This window comes from Saccostrea echinata, unplaced genomic scaffold (genome assembly GCF_033153115.1).
Source record: "Saccostrea echinata isolate AGI-Se365-2 ecotype Australia unplaced genomic scaffold, CSIRO_AGI_Sech_v1 ptg000012l, whole genome shotgun sequence".
NCBI classification, from domain to species: Eukaryota; Metazoa; Mollusca; class Bivalvia; order Ostreida; family Ostreidae; genus Saccostrea; species Saccostrea echinata.
In genome coordinates, this window is record NW_026889761.1 from 17,372,496 (window position 1) to 17,391,759 (window position 19,264).

The 19,264-nt window shown below is 31.6% G+C and overlaps 2 protein-coding genes across 2 annotated transcripts in view; both read left to right on the plus strand.

The window, feature by feature from the left end:
* The window catches only part of LOC133185440 (histone-binding protein RBBP4), a 241,291-nt gene that overhangs the window by 17,102 nt on the left and 204,925 nt on the right, over positions 1–19,264 (plus strand). The gene's annotated exons all lie outside the window — the stretch shown is intronic.
* Positions 1,645–5,786, plus strand: LOC133186039 (multimerin-2-like). The gene is made up of 3 exons (XM_061321319.1): positions 1,645–2,341; positions 3,185–3,313; positions 5,146–5,786. The coding sequence occupies exons 1-3, from the start codon at positions 1,645–1,647 to the stop codon at positions 5,529–5,531; spliced, it is 1,212 nt and encodes a 403-aa protein (XP_061177303.1). The 3' UTR covers positions 5,532–5,786.

Consider the following 19,264-nt stretch of genomic DNA (forward strand, 5'->3'; position numbering starts at 1 on the left):
TCTTTCCTGAACGCACCCGATCCTATTAAAATCGCACCGATTTATTTTTCTTTTACCTGGTGTATTTATTTTTTTATTATTGTAAAATTAAATTTCATCCAAATCAATTTCTATCAGAACAATTGTTTTCGTTCTATTGATTTTATAGCGTTTGTTGGAATCAAAATGACGGACACAACATGATCACATTGGGTTTTCAGAGAAAGAAAGTTCGAATTGTAAAACAACGACATCCCATGATTATCTCATAAGAATACTCTTTTAATGAAACATTTGATACATTAAATTACCACAAGTTATTCAAAGTGTTTCAACGGTATTTATAAGTCAATAGTTAATTTCTTTCTTTTTTTTTTTCTTTTTTTTAAGTGTATGTACATACTTAGAGTCTAAATTTGAAGCTTATCTAAAATCGAGCAATCGTAATGAATTAGTTCAGTGTTAAATTTTGATTTTTTAATTTCATAGTATATCAGAGGAGGTTATGCATGAAAAGTGCCGTGTGCAAAAATTAAAATATCACGTGACCGGAAAGCCCACCTACCATGAAATATGTGTAGATTGTATTATATATATGCGTATATGCTTATTCTGTTTTAAATTGATCTCTTTTGTGATTTATAAAGAAATAATCAAAAAATTTTAGAACGAATTTTCAAAGCATCTGTCAGAAAAAAAATAATTTAATCACCTATCCATCTTAAAAATCTAGGTTCGGGTTATCATTAGGGGAAACAGAGATACTTTTAGTGATTGCCTTGACAAAAGTGTACTCATATTCTACTACATATTCTCATGGGTGTATCATTTTAGTCATTTAATTTTCCGAACTTTATTCACATAGTTCAACTTGTTATTTGTCGGCTCATATCGGAAATTGTTTTGTAAATAAAATTGTTTATCGATTGAAAGTCAATTTCATAAATTTTCACTTTTTGACTGTTTACATCCATTTATTTGTATAATGATGACTTCGGATGTCATTGAAATTAGATTTCATACATGTCGTTCTCGTTTATTTATGAAGACGAATATTGAATAAATGTCATACACAAGTACATTTTGTAATTTTCTGTATAAAAATCGTTGTGAAAACCAGGCAGATCACTGCTATTTGATCATTCTTATTTCACATTTACATATTTGTAAGGGGAAAATTGGCAAAAAGAAGGACGGACACGGAATATATATCTATACATCTGGACATTGAAAGGGGGGTATTTTACTCTTTTTTTCTAGGTTTTATGATAAAATTAAAACATTATACTACAAAGAATAACCTCAATTCCAAAAATACTTACTCTTTCATAGAGTGTTGAAAAATCTTTTTGAGGTCGCAATATTTTAATCAAAAAAGTCAAATCCTATATCTAATACTCGTTTCTTACCCTAAGTATCAAGAATATCTATTTTTGTAAATAGATTAGAGAAATGACGAACATTTTCTTAGAAACGACACTTTTTCAGATTGATAGTTCACCCCACCCCTAACAAGGAACATAATGAATAGAATCTTTTTTTTTACTTCGACGAACTTTCATTCTGCGCATGTCATGCATCAGAAGAGGATAAAGTTTATAAATAATATTTAAATGACTCAAATCTCTCAATATCATTATACAGGTACGCATTCTGAATTTCAAGATGTGGCAAAGACTGGTATTTTTATTGTTATATTTTCTCATACAAACATATGGATATTCCGAGCTCACGGATAAAAGCAACAATAGTTCAACACCACTGGACATCAGCGATCACGACTCCAAAAATAATGACGTCTTCCGGCAATTACTGAACCAGGAAACAATCATTCGAATGTCATTAGTGAAGAACGTACATACTCTATCGAAGGACATGCTCGATCTTAAGAAAAGTATGGAAACATTGGAATCCTTTAAACGGAAAACAGATTCAGAGATGGCCACCTTAAAAAAGGAAGTGGATAATTTAAAAAGAGAAAACCAAAGACTTGAACTAGAAAACAGGCGTTATGAGGAAACGTTCAATGCTACTACGGAAAACTTCACCAAAATCGATGAAAATTTTCAACAGGTTGTGGACCAATTGGAGGAGAAAAGAGAGAGTTTCGAGACAAACACTAGTGAAGTACTGGCGAATCTTAAAGTAGAAGTTCGATACCTGTCAGTTACTCTTCTGGACTTGAATAAACACACTTTGGAAATTGACAAGCGTATTTCTGATAAGATTCAGGAAAAATATAAACAGTTATCTTTGAGACTGAACACATCTGTAGAGAACCTGAACAATGATATAATGACAACAAATAAATCCATGTCTGACCTCAAAGACTCGCAAAATAGCATTGAAAATTTTATAACTAGTAAGTAATCTTAAAGAAAAAAAATTAATCGATGGCTTACTTAAATGATTTTTTTTCGTGAGATAGTCCCTGGGTAACATGGATGAGGAAACTATTCAAAATGTTCTTCCTTATATGAGAAAATGAGTCTATTCATAACCACAGAGATCAATTGCTTAAAAAAGAGATAGATCTGAAATCATTTTCTGTCAGTTAATTTATGGTCCCTGAGTCCTTTCTCTTTGTTCCAAACGTGCTACATTTTTTTCATATTGTTATTAAACTGTTATAATTATAATCACAGACATGAACAATATCTATAAAATCTGCATTTATTTTAATTTAAGCATTGAATCATTATTTTTGGAAAGGTATAGTCTTGTAACTGCAGTGGTGTGTGCAAACAAACTGAGTAAAGCACATTAGATAAATTGATAGCTTTGCGATGTCCTGTGAAATAAATGAGGGGGAAATATTTTTTTAAAATCTGAACTTTTTTGAAACCTGGATAATTCCAGCGTAGGCACACTTTAAAAGCCTAGACCTTTAAAACGAAAAAAGAATTAAAAAAAATAATATTAAGTTTCATTAGTTTCTGATGATTTTATCAGCTGGATAAATAAAGTGCAAAATTGTTCGTTTTGAAATCGACTGACTAAAATAATGCTTGAAGAAGTGTTTTTAGTAATTCAACATTTGCTGTTAAAAACGTTTCATTGTGTGTCTTTTTCATAGACGTTCAATACTTGAATAATATAAAAAAAATATAAACATATTTCAGTGAGACTATTTAAGAAGTCTGAAAATATGATAATTTTTTTTGAAATTTATTTATTCTAATATTTCTTCTGTTGATTTTTGCAGTGAACATCAATAAAACATTGGAGGACATGAGGGCTGAAGTGAAACAATCTAAGTATGATCAACTGCAGCTGTCCTCTACAGTGTCCTCTCTCGAGGTGTTCCGAATGAATTTGACAAATAACCTACATGGTAAAAAAATCAACTTTATCTCAATAAGATATATATCAATTTGGCAAATGAAGTCACAATATAATATGTTCGATATTTAGCTTAATTTATATGACTTGAAAGGATGATGGTCACTCCAAATACAGATGTCAATCCAAACGCTGTTGTTCGGAAAATGTAACAATTAAGTGAAGCCCTTCACCGGTATATGGTGACGTCTCTAAATGAATGAAAAATTCTCGAACGGGACGTAAAACAACACACAATCAATCAATCAAGCTTCCTAGAGAAAGATATTAATGGCAACCTAACAACATATCATGAAAACGAATGTGATGACTTTAACTCTTCTATCGTCAACTTTCCTTATTTATGTAGCAACAGACTGTTATTACTTGTATATGGAGTAATGTCTCCCAATAAAATCAATATGCAAGAACATGCTCTACATGTAAGAACAATTTCTAAAATAAGGCAACCTATTGACATTTTAGTTGATGATAGAAGAATATCAACGGTCTCGTCTATAGCCATTGTTTCAAAAAACCTATGGCCAAACAATGACTTTGTTAGAAAATACAATCTATCGTTAAGTCAAATGTTGCTTGATTTTTTTTCATAAAAATATTTTAGGCCATTAATTTCACACTGAATTGTCTACGACTCTGAATTGTGCATACGACTGTTTTGTCTGGTCCACAGGGGATGCTTACTCCTCCATGGACCATGGAATCTGATCCCACTTTTGTTATTTTTAGAGTCCCTGTTTGTACTGCTTGCAATTTGGATTGCTCTAATGGACTTAGTATTTGCATCTTCCTATCTATTAACGTAATGGGAGTATCTTACCGCAATAATTTTAGAAATACAGCATATATTTTGAACGATTTTCTAATTTTGAACGTCCAATCTGTGAAAATATATCGCTGGATTTTAGGTCATCAAGTTTTGATCAAAATCAACTTACATGTAAGAACTTCAAAAAATAAATGATCTACCCACTTTAGAGAATAAATAATATTTGATTTTATGCCTACTCCTTCCTTTACCTCCACACAACATAAACACTATTTATCTTGAAAATGTATTTTATTGATCAAATTAATCTAGATCAACAATCTGAACATGTAAGGGAACAAATATAAGTATCTACCAAAAATATTCCTAAGACTATATGCAATTATCCAGTTCACATGAATAAAGCAAATACAAAAGAACTAACAAAATGTAATCAAGTACTTCAAAACATAAACATTCAAAAGTTTACTTCTTCATACAATGGTCATACTTAAGTTAAGAAAGTACTCTGAAAGTTAAGAAAGTACTCTGAAAAAAACAAAACAGACAGACATGCAAATTTACACATATATAGTACATATCTATTACCAGTATTCCATGCCAATCAAGAAAAAAGTGAAGGTAAATTTTCAAGATAACATACTTGGCTGTGGGTGAAACAAAACAAACCAAGTTTTATGTCATTTTTACTTGTAAAACTGCAATTTCATTAAACGATGCAGCAGGTTTTAAAAAGTAATAAATCGGCTAAAACTAAACTTTCGCATAAAATTTTCTCTGTGATGTTAGGCTTCTATCAGGGTAATGTTTCACAAAAAGGGACGCTATCTTTTAGCCAACTAAAATTAAGTATTGCTAAGGAGTAACATACAGGCATTGGTTTGGAAAAAATAATTGAGGCTCCCCATGGGTAACAAAATACAATACGCACAGTTGTCAGCATGCGATCACTTATTACATAAATTGTATTAACGGGCATACCCAGTACAACACAATCCTTTGGCACATCTTTAATCTTGAATTTAATAAAACATTAATAATATTTTTATTTGTAGGCAGGCCAAAGAATGTAGGCTTTTCCGCCTCAGTGACTTCCCCTAACTCTTCATGGAACAGTGGAACGCTGGTTTTTTCTTCTGTTATCACAAATGAAGGAAAGGGATACAACCCAAGTAATGGAATATTTACGGCTCCTACTGGCGGGGTATATGTCTTCTTTGTCAATGTTCAGAGTTATTACAGAAAAACTATTTATGCGGATATTGTGTTGAATGGATCAACAAAAGTTAAGACTATGGCCCATAGTAATTATAATGACGCAGGTCCCAATATGGTAGTGCTGACCATTGAGAAAGGAGACGCAGTTTGGGTCAGATACAGCTCTGGTCAAGGTTATTACAGTAGTGGTTCAATAACCACATTCTCCGGTTTTCTCATATAATTATATCTGTAACGTTCGTTGTACATACGATCCACTTAACATTGAGTATATATACTGTGCATCAAAATGTATAATCTTTTTATATTTGCTTGAAAATAGGTTAAACTTGAACACTGGCTTCAAAACGCGTGAGAACTTACAGGATACGTTAGTCAATCGATTGTTTTTCGTTTATTTTTGTAGCGTCATATGACCTTTGATATTATGAATTGTTGTAAAGACAGATGAAATTAGGGCAATTATCGAATATATATATATATATATTTTTATTTGGAAAAAAGAGTCCAGGGGCGTTTACAAAAGAACTTACGACTAAGACCAAAAACTTCAGTTGATTGTAAAATTTTGCAAAATTAATAATTCTGTTAAAAATTGCTAGCTTAAAAGTATCTTTCTACATACATTTTAAAATATTAAAACCATTTTCTATTTAATTTAAATTAGAAAGTTATTAGCAGAATTAAAATTTTGGTGTTAGTCACATCAGTTCGCATACCTATCAATTTAAACGAAATTTTCAGTAAATAAAGAAAATACGTAATACCTATAATAGGTATTACGTTTTTTTTTATTTACTAAAAATTTCGGTAAAATTGATAGGTATGCGAACTCCTGTGGTGTTAGTCGTAAGTTCTTTTGTAAAACGGCCCCCTGTGTTTTAAACATGCAATTTTTCATCAAATTTTTATCCCAAAATATCCCGTCGGTCATCATATTCCTTGAGAGAAATATTTAAAACTGAAAAAGCAAATTTGTAAAATATCTGCAAATTGCAACATATTGTAAACACACTACAGAGCTAATTGGTAAGAAAGTAGTAAATTTATTTTATGATTCAAAGGTTGAACATACGAACACAGTGGTTTAAATATGTTTCTTTTTAAAATAATGTATCAAACCTTTTAACTTATCTGAATTAACGACATATTTATTATTTACTATATAACCAATTTATACACTAACTCGTATGTCCAGTAGCGTTTTATTCTATGCAAAACCATAGATATTTGTTATAAACTCTTTACTAGCATGGATGCAAACTCCGTATGTTGATGCCTAGTAATTACTTTAGGACTGCTTTTTCTTTTAATATGGAGAATGTTTCTTCAGTTGCAAAAATTAATACTCGCTAGATGGATTTAAAACAGACAAATCACAAAAAACCTGGTTTACAGTAATGACTGGGCAACAACATACTTCGGGTCATTTTTCAACGTTGGGTGTAAAGGTTATGCTATTGAAGAAGGAACCATATCAATTAACCAGGAGTGACTAATATACGTATTTATAATATCCCTTTGTTTAAATCATTCCAATTTGTGTTGTCAGATGTATATATGTCTTAAAACCTGCTTAACTCGACAGATATAATGAACATATACTTTTACATCTGATTTGATATTAAGTTTCTGAAAGTCTTCATTAGCAAATGAACCAGTTACAAATGCCTCTATGCATTTTACTGATATTAACTTCAAAGTTTTTACTTCATCTAAGTCACTCGGGCGATCTTTTGTCCGTCGTCGTGTGTTGTGCGTTGTCGTTTATTATTTTCAGCTTCTTCTCAGGGATGGCTGAACAAATTCCAATTTATTTCGGTATAAAGCATATATGGATAAATTAAACAAAAAAATGTATCGTCTCTTCCTCCCTAAGACCTAATGTATGTTGTTAAAACCATAAAGATTAATGCGATAAAATATGGAGATATTCAGTATTCAAGATCAAAGTCCATTAAAACAATACAAATCGGGAGCAGAGCAAACATGGACCGCCAAAAAAATCAGAGGTGGGATTAGGTGCCATGGAGGAGTGAGCATCACCTGCCGACCGCTCACACCCGCCGTATTCTCCTTGTCATGATCGGAAAATAATGGAAAAATCTGTCCACAATCCAGTGAATAAATAATGGCTGAACAATTAGTATGAAAAACGTCAGTTAGTATATGACTTAATGATAGATTGTTGACAAGATCATTGCATCGACTATATAGAACTTATAAAATGATGACTTTAAACGAGACTGTTGATATTCTTGTTTTATCAACTTGTTCGTCAATAACTTGCCTCGTTTTAGAAATTGTTCACACGTAGAGCATGCTCTTGCGTATCGAATCAACTGAGAGATACATGTACATGTATACATCCCACATGCAGATGATAAGGTATATTGCTGCATAGGAAAGGGAAGTGGACGATTGAAAAGTTAAAGTCATCACATTTATCATAAAATTTTGATTCAATCCTTACAAAGAAAGATACATAGCGGGTTCCAGCAAATGTTCAATCAAGACTCTTTCTTTACTCCTCACTAAGATATTAACAGTAGTGAAGGAGAAACCTCAAGAGTACTGTGCAACAATATATTCGAGAAGTGGTGTAAATCAGATGTGGATACCTAAAAAATTCCAAGGAACTTTTAGAAAATTTGAAAGCACAAGATTTTACCAAAATCAACAGCTAAAAAACTTACGACTTTTCAACTTTATACACAACCATTCCCCACGATAAATTAAAGTCCAGGCTTTTTTATATCATTGACAGCAGCTTTTTCAATAAAAATGGAACTCGTAAATTTACTTACCTTTTCATTGGTCATTTGCAAAATTCTTTTGTTAAGAAACATTCTGATTGTACACACAAGTACTCTGAAGTTGACATTAAAAAGATGCTTGAGTTTCTGATTGACAATATCTATGTGGTTTTTGGAGACCAGGTCTTCCAACAATCTATTGGAATTCCCATGGGTACCAATTGCGCCCCGTTATAAGCAGATCTTTTTTTGTATTCATATAAAGCAGAATTTGTCCAAAATCTTATACGTGAAAAGAAGAAAACACTTGTTGTGTCCTTCAACTCGACATTTAGATATATCGACGACGTATTATCAATTAACAATAGTTATTTCCATTCTTATGTCGATACGATATATCCTGGTGAGCTTGAGATAAAAGATACCACAGAGTCCGACACATCTGTTTCATACTTGGATATTTTACTTGAAAAAAACGTTAATGGTAGTCTAACAACCAAGCTTTATGATAAACGTGATGACTAACTTTTCAATCGTCAACTTCCCTTACATATATGCAGCAATATACCTTCATCACCTGCATATGGGGTTTATATCTCTCAGTTGATTCGATACGCAAGCGCATGCTCTAAGTATGTACAATTTCTAAAATGAGGTTAATTATTGACAAACAAGTTGATGAAACAAGAATATCAGCAGTCTCGTTTAAAGTCATCATTTCGTAAGTTCTATGTTCGATGCAATGACCTTGTCAGCAAATACAATTAATCATCGAGTCAAATGCAGATTGACGTTTTTCATACTGATTGTTAGCACATTATTTACACACTGAATTGTCGATGGATTTTTCCGTTATTTCCCGATCATGACAAGGAGCACACGGCGGGTGTGACCGGTCAGCAGGGGATGCTCACACCTCTATGGCACCTGATCCCACCTCTGATGTTTGGAGGTCCGTGTTTGCTCTGCTCCTATTTTGTATTGTTTAATGGACTTTTGAGCTTGAATTCTGTTCCTTATCTCCATATATTTCATTTAGATTACCATTAATGTATTTTTCTGGTAAAATATTCAAATAAGAAACAGATGTGCCAGCGATCTTTAAAAATCTGTACTAAAGGACATCCAGCACGCAAAATGCTGGAATGATTACAATAAGCAATGAGCCCTTTTCCAAATTTTAAAATCTATGCCCCTGGGTTAAATGTGCAGACTCTAGGGTGGGGCAAAGTTCGTCATGTACTTGAATACATTATATTTTAATTTTCACTTATTTTATATCTTTAACTCATGAACCTCTTTTAACTTATTACATATTTTCAACTTAAGAACCTCCAGGAAGAAAATTGTTTGCATTATTTTAACTAGAAATAAATACACCTTTTGCCAAAATTGTGAAATTAATTTCCCATGGGTTCTAGTCTTAGGCTCCAGGGTGGATCTAAGTTTTATATTGGAAATGTTATGCATCTTCTGTACTCATGGACATCTAGCCTATAAAGCGTTTCCATATGTATGACAAATACTTAATTTTCAAAATTGTATAATTCATGACCCATGGTCCTTAGCCCAGGTCTCTGTGTGTGTGTGGGAGGGGGGGGGGGCTTGGTTGATCAAAAATTAAGGATATGCAAGGTATTTTCTATCTTTAAGAGAGAGGAAGTAATTGATTAGACTTTATAAATTGGCATTTTCAAATAAAATGAACATTTTGAAACATAGCAAAAAGTTTATTAAAGATACATCACTTAATTTGGAGTGCATGTTGCATTTTTTCTTTCATATTAAAAGTTTTGTTCAGGCTAATTTTTAGAATAAATAGGTAAAGTGTTGTCTATAAACTCTTAATGTATCTATTTTTCATTTAATTTAGTGTTAAGATATTAAATGAAAAATCATTTTTCATACTAAAGCATAGTGTAAAGGAAATATATATTTTTCCTTCCTAAACTCTGTATTCAATAATCATTATATCTAAACATTTCCGAATTGAGAAACAATCTTAAAGTCAAATAAAAATATACATTCAATATTGAATTTATAAACTTAAAATACCGATCTATTAAATAAAGCAGATAATGCAATTCGGAAAAATAAGCAATTTTCTTCTAAAAATTTCTCGAACAAAATTGAAAGGATTTCCAGGGTTATGCCTCTTTTCTATAGTAATTTCCTCAGGAAATTCAACGATCCCAAAATTAATCCCTCATCTGATATTTGTAGCTATTTTTACTTCATATATTTCAAATATACCCAGACTCTTAATAGATTCATTTCTGTTGCAATTAGTTTTAGGTTAATTTTTTTTGCTAGTTTGACTAGACTAGAGAAAAGCTACATAAATATATGATCATAATTATACAGTTCTCACCAAACTGTAACATGTTTATTACATAAGATCAGAGTTCTGATCAAGGAAAACAATACATTGTCAAGTATGAGTATCAAAGTAGAAATCATGGCACTGCAGATAAAGAGTTATTTGGTTCAGTTTGGGCTGCAGTATGTTTTTCATTTCATTTTTACACTACTACAGTGAAAAATGTAAATCATCAATTTTTTATGTTGAATTTATTATTTTTTTAATGAATACATGAAATATGAAAATGAAGGCAGTTTTCAGTTTTTATGATATAAAAGAAGGTGAAGATAACGAACGGTGATCTTTAAAAAAACCTAGAGGCAATACAAATCCGTGAACAGGGCAAAAACAGGGGGCCCTTGAAATTCCAGAGGAGGGATCAGGTGCCTAGGAGGAATAAGCATTTCCTGTCATCATAAAGTAGGTTGGTATTTTGTTACGTGATAGCCAATTCGTTGAAAATTTCAACTTTTGCTGATTTTTTCTATGACTTAAATACACGGTGTTAATTGTACAGGTAGTTTAGTCTGCTTACTTAAAAAATTAATGTACACTTATTCATTACACTATATATATATACATGTATATCATATTTAAAAAAAATCAAGTTTAAAAATGTAAAACAAGGTCTTTGACTACTTTCTTGATCAAGATGAAGAACAAGTTTTGTACACCTGTATTTTGACCCTAAACAATATCCTGGTACAGGAAGTGTCGACATTTTCCTAAACCAATGAAATCTTTGCATAAGTATTTCCTTACAAATCTTACTCCTTACATATCTACACAATATTCAAACTATATATTCTGGTTTTGGGGGGAACACCGACGCGTATGGCCTTTGTACACAATTTGTGTGATGAATAACACACATAAAAAGTCTGAGTTCTTAATGTACGCATCCATGCCAATTTTCTTTTCAAACTTCCTCTTAACTATCCAATACCAATGCAAGTATACATAAACTAAACACGACTAAAGCAATACTCATAAACAAGATGAAATAGAACCTTTCAACTGTATTTTCCTTAGAGTTTTAAAATTTACAGTCTGAGAACTCTTTATTTTGCCGATATTTCATTGATATTTGAATTCTATCGCCTAAGATATCTTTTGGAGAGACAGACAGACAGTCAGATAATTGTTTAAACATAGTGTCCATGTGGACAGACAAACTAAGTGCTGTAAACATGACGTCCATCTGTACAAACAGACAAAAAGACAGACAAACAATACTATAAATGTAGCGTCAATCTTTACAGCCAGACAGAAAAGGAATGGTGTAATCGTGATGTCCTTCAACATTGTAACATATATAAGGATATATTGGTTGAGGCTCATTGAAAAATTTAATAATAGCGAGATGTGTGCTGGAAAGGACCCTTTATAACCTTTTTCCATTACAATTTGATGAAACAGGAATATTTATTAATTTCCACCTGAATTATATAGTGTTGTATTTCATACATGCATTAAAACTAAATAGAAATACATGTACTTCTCTTATTCATGCCTGTACTTCATCATATTTTTTAATCATTTTCACTCTGCTTGATAACTTAAATGTATTCAATAAATATTTCATGTACATTTTTTTTTATATTTCTTATTGTTTTACGTGTAAATTTATTTTTGAGCAAAAAAAAAAAATAATCCAAACAGGATTGTTTTTATGCCTCCGTAATCGAAGAATCGGGGTATATATTTTTGCCCTGTTCGGCTGTCTGTCTGTTTAGCTGTTTGTCTGTTTTCTGTTTGTCTTTTCAAAAACTTTAATCTTCACATAAGTTTTGATTGGTTTGAGCTATGGCTTTCATATTTCACTTGTGTATTCCTTGTGACAAGACCTTCCTATTGGATACTAACATATTTGACCTCTTGACCTTGGCGTTTAACCCACTTTACAAAAAAAAAAAACATTAATCTTGGTCATAACTTTTGAACAGTTGGTGCTAGGGCTTTCATATTTCACATATGTATTTATCGTGACAAGACCTTTTCTTGGGTATAAATATATTTGACCTTTTGACATTGATCTTAGAGTTTGACCCACTTTTTAAAAACTTAAAAACATTAGCCATAACTTTTGAACAATTAGAACTTAGGGCTTTCAAATTTCACAGGTATATTCCTTGTTACAAGACCTTCCTTTTAATATCAACAATTTGCACCCTTTGACCTTGGAGTTTGATCTACTTTTGAAAATCTTGTACCTTCGCCATAACTTTTGAGTAGTTGGTGCTAGGACTTTCATAATTTGCATGTGCATTTCTTATGGCCTCTTTTTGTGTTGAGTGTTTTACCATACCATTGCTCTTAATCAATAACATTACTGTAATAGACAATATCCTGGTATTGAATGAAAGATTTATTAGTTTCTAAAGGACACTATATTTATTTACACACAGCTTAATGTATATCATGTGAATTCCACGCCAAAATCTGCTTTTTTTATGTAACATTCACGTGAGTAAATTTCCCTAGAAGATACCACAAGATCTGACAAAAATAGCATCAAATGCAAAAACCATAAACACATTATTAAGAAATTGATCGATGACACTCTAATGATGCAGATAGGAGGCACTGAATTATATTCTTTTAAAAGGTATATTAAACAAATGAGGCTAAGAGCTAGATTCATTTCAAGAAGACATTAAAAGGTTCAGTGTTTACAGAGGAATAGTACCTACACAACAAAGATGAGATGCATATTTTCCTGTGTTTTTGTCTTGATCCTCTGTATGTTTAGTTTGGAACTGCTAGCATCACCAGAGGTGACATTTAAACAATGTGAAAAGAAATGTTCCAATAACAGGGACATATGCTCCGCTGAATGTCGCATGGTTAAGATAAAAACACAAAGAAGAAAACTCAGGGTGATTAAGTGTCTCACTGAATGTCAAACAGATTTTCACACGTGTGGAGACCAGTGTGCTTGTTCCTACACATGTGCTGCTGAGATCATTAGTTGCCAGAAAACTTGTGAATCGAAACCCTTTGGGAAAAAAAGAGGTATGAGGCGATGTAAAAGACAATGTCGTTATGACAACAAAAACTGCAGAAACAAATGCTGATTGTTCAGACTGTATGAAGTATTTCCGATTGCAGTCAATATACTAATCAGGAGACTTAACTAAGGTTATATCAACCGCTTACTGTCAAACCAGGGGTCACTGCCGATCTATACATGAACATTAGCCTTTTAGTGACGAGGTCGTGCTAAAATTTCTTTTGTTGTTGTTGAAAAACATATATATTTCTTTATATAAAATGTGAATCATATGCACTTAGTATTTTCACTTGGAACTATATTTATAGTAGAGTATATTATAAGCGGGATTGTTTGTTTGGATTTTACTTGCCCCGGGATCATGAAACATCTTAAACTTAAGTCAAATTCTTTACTTTGTACTAAATTTTTGTAGAAGTCAAGCCGAACAAAATTAAAATATTTTTCAATATTGCTTTACGAAAGTGTTGTTATCTGCAAATTTAGAGATTAATTCAATAATTAATGAATATTTTATAGGGGATTGAAAATTTGACTTAAGTCTAAGTCTGTTTCATGATCCTGGGGCCTGATCAAAACAGTTTTTGTCTTTTAGAAAATTGTTTATTTCTCTAGGAAGGGATCAGAAAAATTCACAAATTATTTATGTTGTGGCTTTTGCGTATATTCTACAATTACAAAAAAATGACACAAGAAATGGTTACAGTAGAACGTTTAATATGAGAGATATTTTGTAATTTTTTTTTAGATTGATAGAAGACAATGTTAAAAACTCAAATTTAATGGGTGAATTGAGGAACCATAGACAGAATTAAAATGTGAATATATAATACAGTGTTCAAGATCTAAATCTAATAAAATAATTCAAAATTGAAAGCAGGACAATTAAGGTCAAGATCTAGTGAATGAAAGGTGCCCACAGATTTCTCAAATTTGAGATACACATTCTTTTAATGATTCTTTACGAATATAGTTTGGTAGAATAAGGTGTATCCGGACATAGTTTTGGGGTAAACTCATCGAAAGCATATTATAAACTGCCCATTTTCAATGAAAAATGAAGAAAGTCTGGTATAAATATGGGAGTTTTTTCCGTCTCAGACAAAGGAAACGTATCAATATTGCCTACAGTCTCTCAGAAAACGGCTTTTCATATCTTCTTGATCTCTACTTTGAAATGATATTAAACGGAATAAGAGTATCGGTGTTACATTTGGCATGATTTCAAATTTAATTCCATGAAAGTGCTTTATTTTCTACATAATTCTATTGAAGCCGTAAAGTACGGGAAAAATTAAGTTTAAATCAATTATGACGTCATAATGAATCTAGCACCAAGAAGAAAGTCTAAGCTCATTTACTAGATCTTGACCTTAAGGGCCCCTGGAAACACCAGAGATGACAAGGTGCCATTGATGAGTATGCATCCCCTGTCGACGTCGACCAGTCACACCGTGAGCTCTTTGTCTTGATAAGATAAAACGAAATACCCATGAACAAATCAATATAAAACAATTACCTGGTAATTCAAACAAAAACAGGTTTTAATTTTGGAAGTAAAGTATAGAAAGGTAGAATATAATCTCTCATAAAGACAAAAGAAAAGATGGTAAGCATTTTTCTACTCAAACTATTAAATTTAATATTTAAACACTTCAAGAAATTCTAAATTATATGAAAGAATTTTAAAACAAAAAAATCTTGTATTTATTCTGAAGTTTATTTCTCTTAGGGTTGATGGTTTTAATTGAAAGAAACGGATTCCTATGAAGGACAGTATTGAAATCCTTTTTTTTTTAAATAACATTGAAATAAATTTTATAGCGTTTGAAGAAAATATACACAAAAGGTAGGTTTATGGTGATACAAAAGAAATTTAAATTTTTCATTTGTTTACTTTTTAAAGATATAGTTCTTAGTTTCTATGTGTTGTTATTAATATCATTTTTCAAATATTAGAAGTGTTAAGGCAATGTTATATTCAGCAATACTATTCCATTTCATTTTATTTCATTATACGAAGAGTTTGTTACTTCTTATATTTTCTAGGTATAGAAATATTGGTCATTACAACATTCATGTAGTCTTCGGAGACCAGGTCTTTCTACAAACTGTTTGAATTGCGATCGGCACTAATTGTGGTCCTTAATTAGCCAACCTTTCTTTATAATCCTATGAAGCAGAATTTATTTTTAAAAAAAAATCTACACGAGAAGAAAATTCATGCTGTGGCCTTCAACTCGAGATTCAAATTCATGTATATCAATTATCAATTAACAATCGTACTCTCTTCGTTATTTTCATTCATATGTCGACTCGATATATCACATTGAACTCAAAAATAAAAGACACTAAAGAGTATGCCAAATCTGTTTCATATATGGACTATAGGTGATAAAGGCGAAATGAGAAACAAATTTTATGACATGAGGGATGACCAGACTTTCCAACATCAACTTCCCTAATTTATTTAGTAATATTCTGCATATGGTATTTATACCTACCAAATGATTTGATACGAAAGAGAATGTTCTGAGAACGATTAATTTTTAAATCGAGTCAAGCTACTGACAAATAAGTTTCAGATATTTCATCAATCTCGTTTAAAGTCAGCTTTTCGCAAGCTGAGCGATCGTTATAATGACCTTGTTTGTATATACAACATATTGTTGGCTGTATTTTGTCTGGCACGTTGCATACCATTTGTCAGGTCATAAGCCTATCTGTTTCTATATTCCTTGAAGCAGAATGTATTAAAAAAGAATTCTTCATGAGTAGGGAAGATTCTTGACGTGGCTTTCCGCTTCTGTTCACTTTCAGATTTATCAATTAACAATTGTTACTTCCACTCAAAAGTCGATTCGACATCAGCTTTTTCATCGTCAACTTACTTATGTATGTAGTAATATTCCTCTATTATCTGCACATGGTGTTTACTTTTTCGAACTAACTGGATACCCAAGAGCCAAGACAGATTACTGAGAGATAACTTGGTGTTACAGAGATTTCAACGACCTCGTTTAAAGTCAACATTCTATGGGGGTTATAATGACCTTGTTAATAAATATAACCTTGCACTTGATTGTAGTTTAGCTGACGTGTTTCATACCAATTGTTAGGCTTTTATTTTTAATCTGAATTTAACCACAGATTGTTCAGTCTACCTCATCAATACACAGGGCTCACGGTGGGTGTGACCAGTCGACAGGGAATGTTTACTCCTCCTAGGCACCTGATCCCACCTCTGGAATTTTTGAGGGTCTTTGTTTTATGCCCTGATCACAGACATGTTTTGTTTATAGATTTTTAAAGATCGATTACTGTTCGTTAGATTCGTCTTTTTCATCTTTATTTTCTTTTGTTTCTTTCCCTTAAAAATCTCAAAATATATTTTGAAAGAGAAATTATGTTCTTTGATATATCAAGCAAAAGTTGAATTTTGAACTAAAGTATATATTACGTGAAACTGAATTTTTGAAAACTATTAAGCACATAGCATATCCATGGAACATTTATATAAATATTTCCACAGAAAGATTGCTTTCAAATACCTTCATTTTTTGTCTCTTATAAATGAATATTTTGAGAATGGTTCATTTCAATGACTCTGCATGAAAAAATAAAACAGAATTTTATTTATATATCAGATTTTGATAAATGGGGAAACATTTCAAGAATATTATGATAGGAATATTTTATCTGCCTTTTCTTTTTTTCAATAGCGCCTGCAAAATGTGATGCTTTAACTCCCTCCTGCTCTGATTTCTATGACAGTACATATACTATTTCTAAAAGGCATAAAAAATAGGATTTTCATTGAAGCAGCATCTATTTAGTATTCACTCATTGAAGAAAAACCATAAATTCAGCACATTATTGCTCTGTTTAGAATGACATAAATAAATATATATATTTATATGTATTTTGTGGTTATTATGTTAAAATATACCACAGGAGATAATTTCCTTCATTGCTTCAAGGTCAAAAGGGAACCTGTGACAACGAATCATAGGTAAAATTCAAGGTCAGTTGACATTTAAGTACATAATAAGGAATTCAAGAACGAAAAAATCTTAATTCTTTAACGAGAATATTCATTTCGTATTTATAAATATATAAGACTATCCAATTATTAAAGAGTTTGTCTCCATCAGATGAATTTTTGAGGTATGCATAGGCTATACCCAGAGCGAAAAGCATAAGAATTATATTATTGGCTATGATTTTGGTTATGTTTAGTTCCTGTTGCCGCCCTATTGAAAATTCTTTTGAAATAATTTGCCCTTAGTTAATGAATTCGCCCTAAGTTAATGAATTCGCCATTTATATTAATTTAAATGGGACTTTAATAGTTAAATCTTTTTGTAGCTCTCTTCAGCAGTCATTATCTAATTAATAGTGACCACAAGGTCAAGATCTTGTTAAAAATAGTTTAAACTGTAATTGGATCTGCTTACACTCTACATAAATTGACCTGCGATAATAATGATTATTATATATTACGAATTTGAATTTATTATGATTTTCTGGAAATATATAAAGGGCAGAAATTTCCCTACAATATGATCAGTTCTGAAACGTCTTTACTTAAATCTTCATTAATCAGACGGAAAAAAATTGCCTGAACATTCTGATTTGCTTCCACAACAGATATGTCACACGTCTCTTTCTTTGGATTGTTTATGATTTTCTGTTTTATTTGCGCGGGGCTTTATGCAGCCCCGGAGACAACATACAGAAAATGTGAGAAGAAATGCTTAATTGAAAGAGACAAATGTTCTGTTGAGTGTCGTATGGTAAAGATTAAAAATCACAAACGTAAGATCAAAGTCATACAGTGCCTCACTGAATGTAGCGGAGAGTATCAGGAATGTACAGGGGAATGCTCCTGTTCCTACACTTGTGCCAGGGAGGTTTTTGGTTGTAGAAAAATGTGTGATTTGCGTCCTTTCATAAGGAAGCGAGATATAAGGCGATGCAAAAGGCAGTGTCGATATGACAGCAAACAATGCAGGAATAAATGCTGACTTTAAAAGAGATTGAATACAGCATACAAACAGTACGCAACAAAATGACCATGAATTGAGATGAAATTAGTTCATATTCTGCGTAAACATAAACCGATGAAGCAAATGCTGACATCAAATCATGTGATCAGAAAGTTGATTACTAATATTTAAAATGAAAACTGAGTAACATTGGATTGGTGTGTTTAAAAAAGAAATGACAATAAATGAGGTATATAATTATTATATTAATAATTGTTGTGCTGCCTCTTGTTAGCTTGAAATAGGATAACTACATTTTTGCAAATAAACATTGAAGAATGAGTAAAAGGGTTTGTAGATCATCAGCAAATATGACATTTGTATTGTAAGAAGGAGTATTGTATGAATATTTGAAGTTACTATTTTCTTCAAACTTCTTTTGATTCAAACTTCTACCGATTCATTGCTTCGTTTGATATTACCTCAGTTATATAAATTTGTACTAGGCAACATTCTAATTATATGACACTTTTTAATATATATTTGATTATTATCTCTTATTTTATTCTTTGTGTTTGAAATAAAAATTTCATAACCAAGGAAAATATCATTTTTTCAATAAGAAATATCCATGCTGTCTAAAAATTATCAACTATCTCACCACTTCCCTCTTTCTACGAAGAAAATAATGTTTGAAACTTCTCGCCAATCATAGTTTACTGTGTAATTATGACAAGGAATTTGACCTAAACATCACATCAATCATTTAGACGATTCAAGATATAATGTAATAAACCCATAAATAGATTAATGTCGAATGAAATTGCAATACTACCT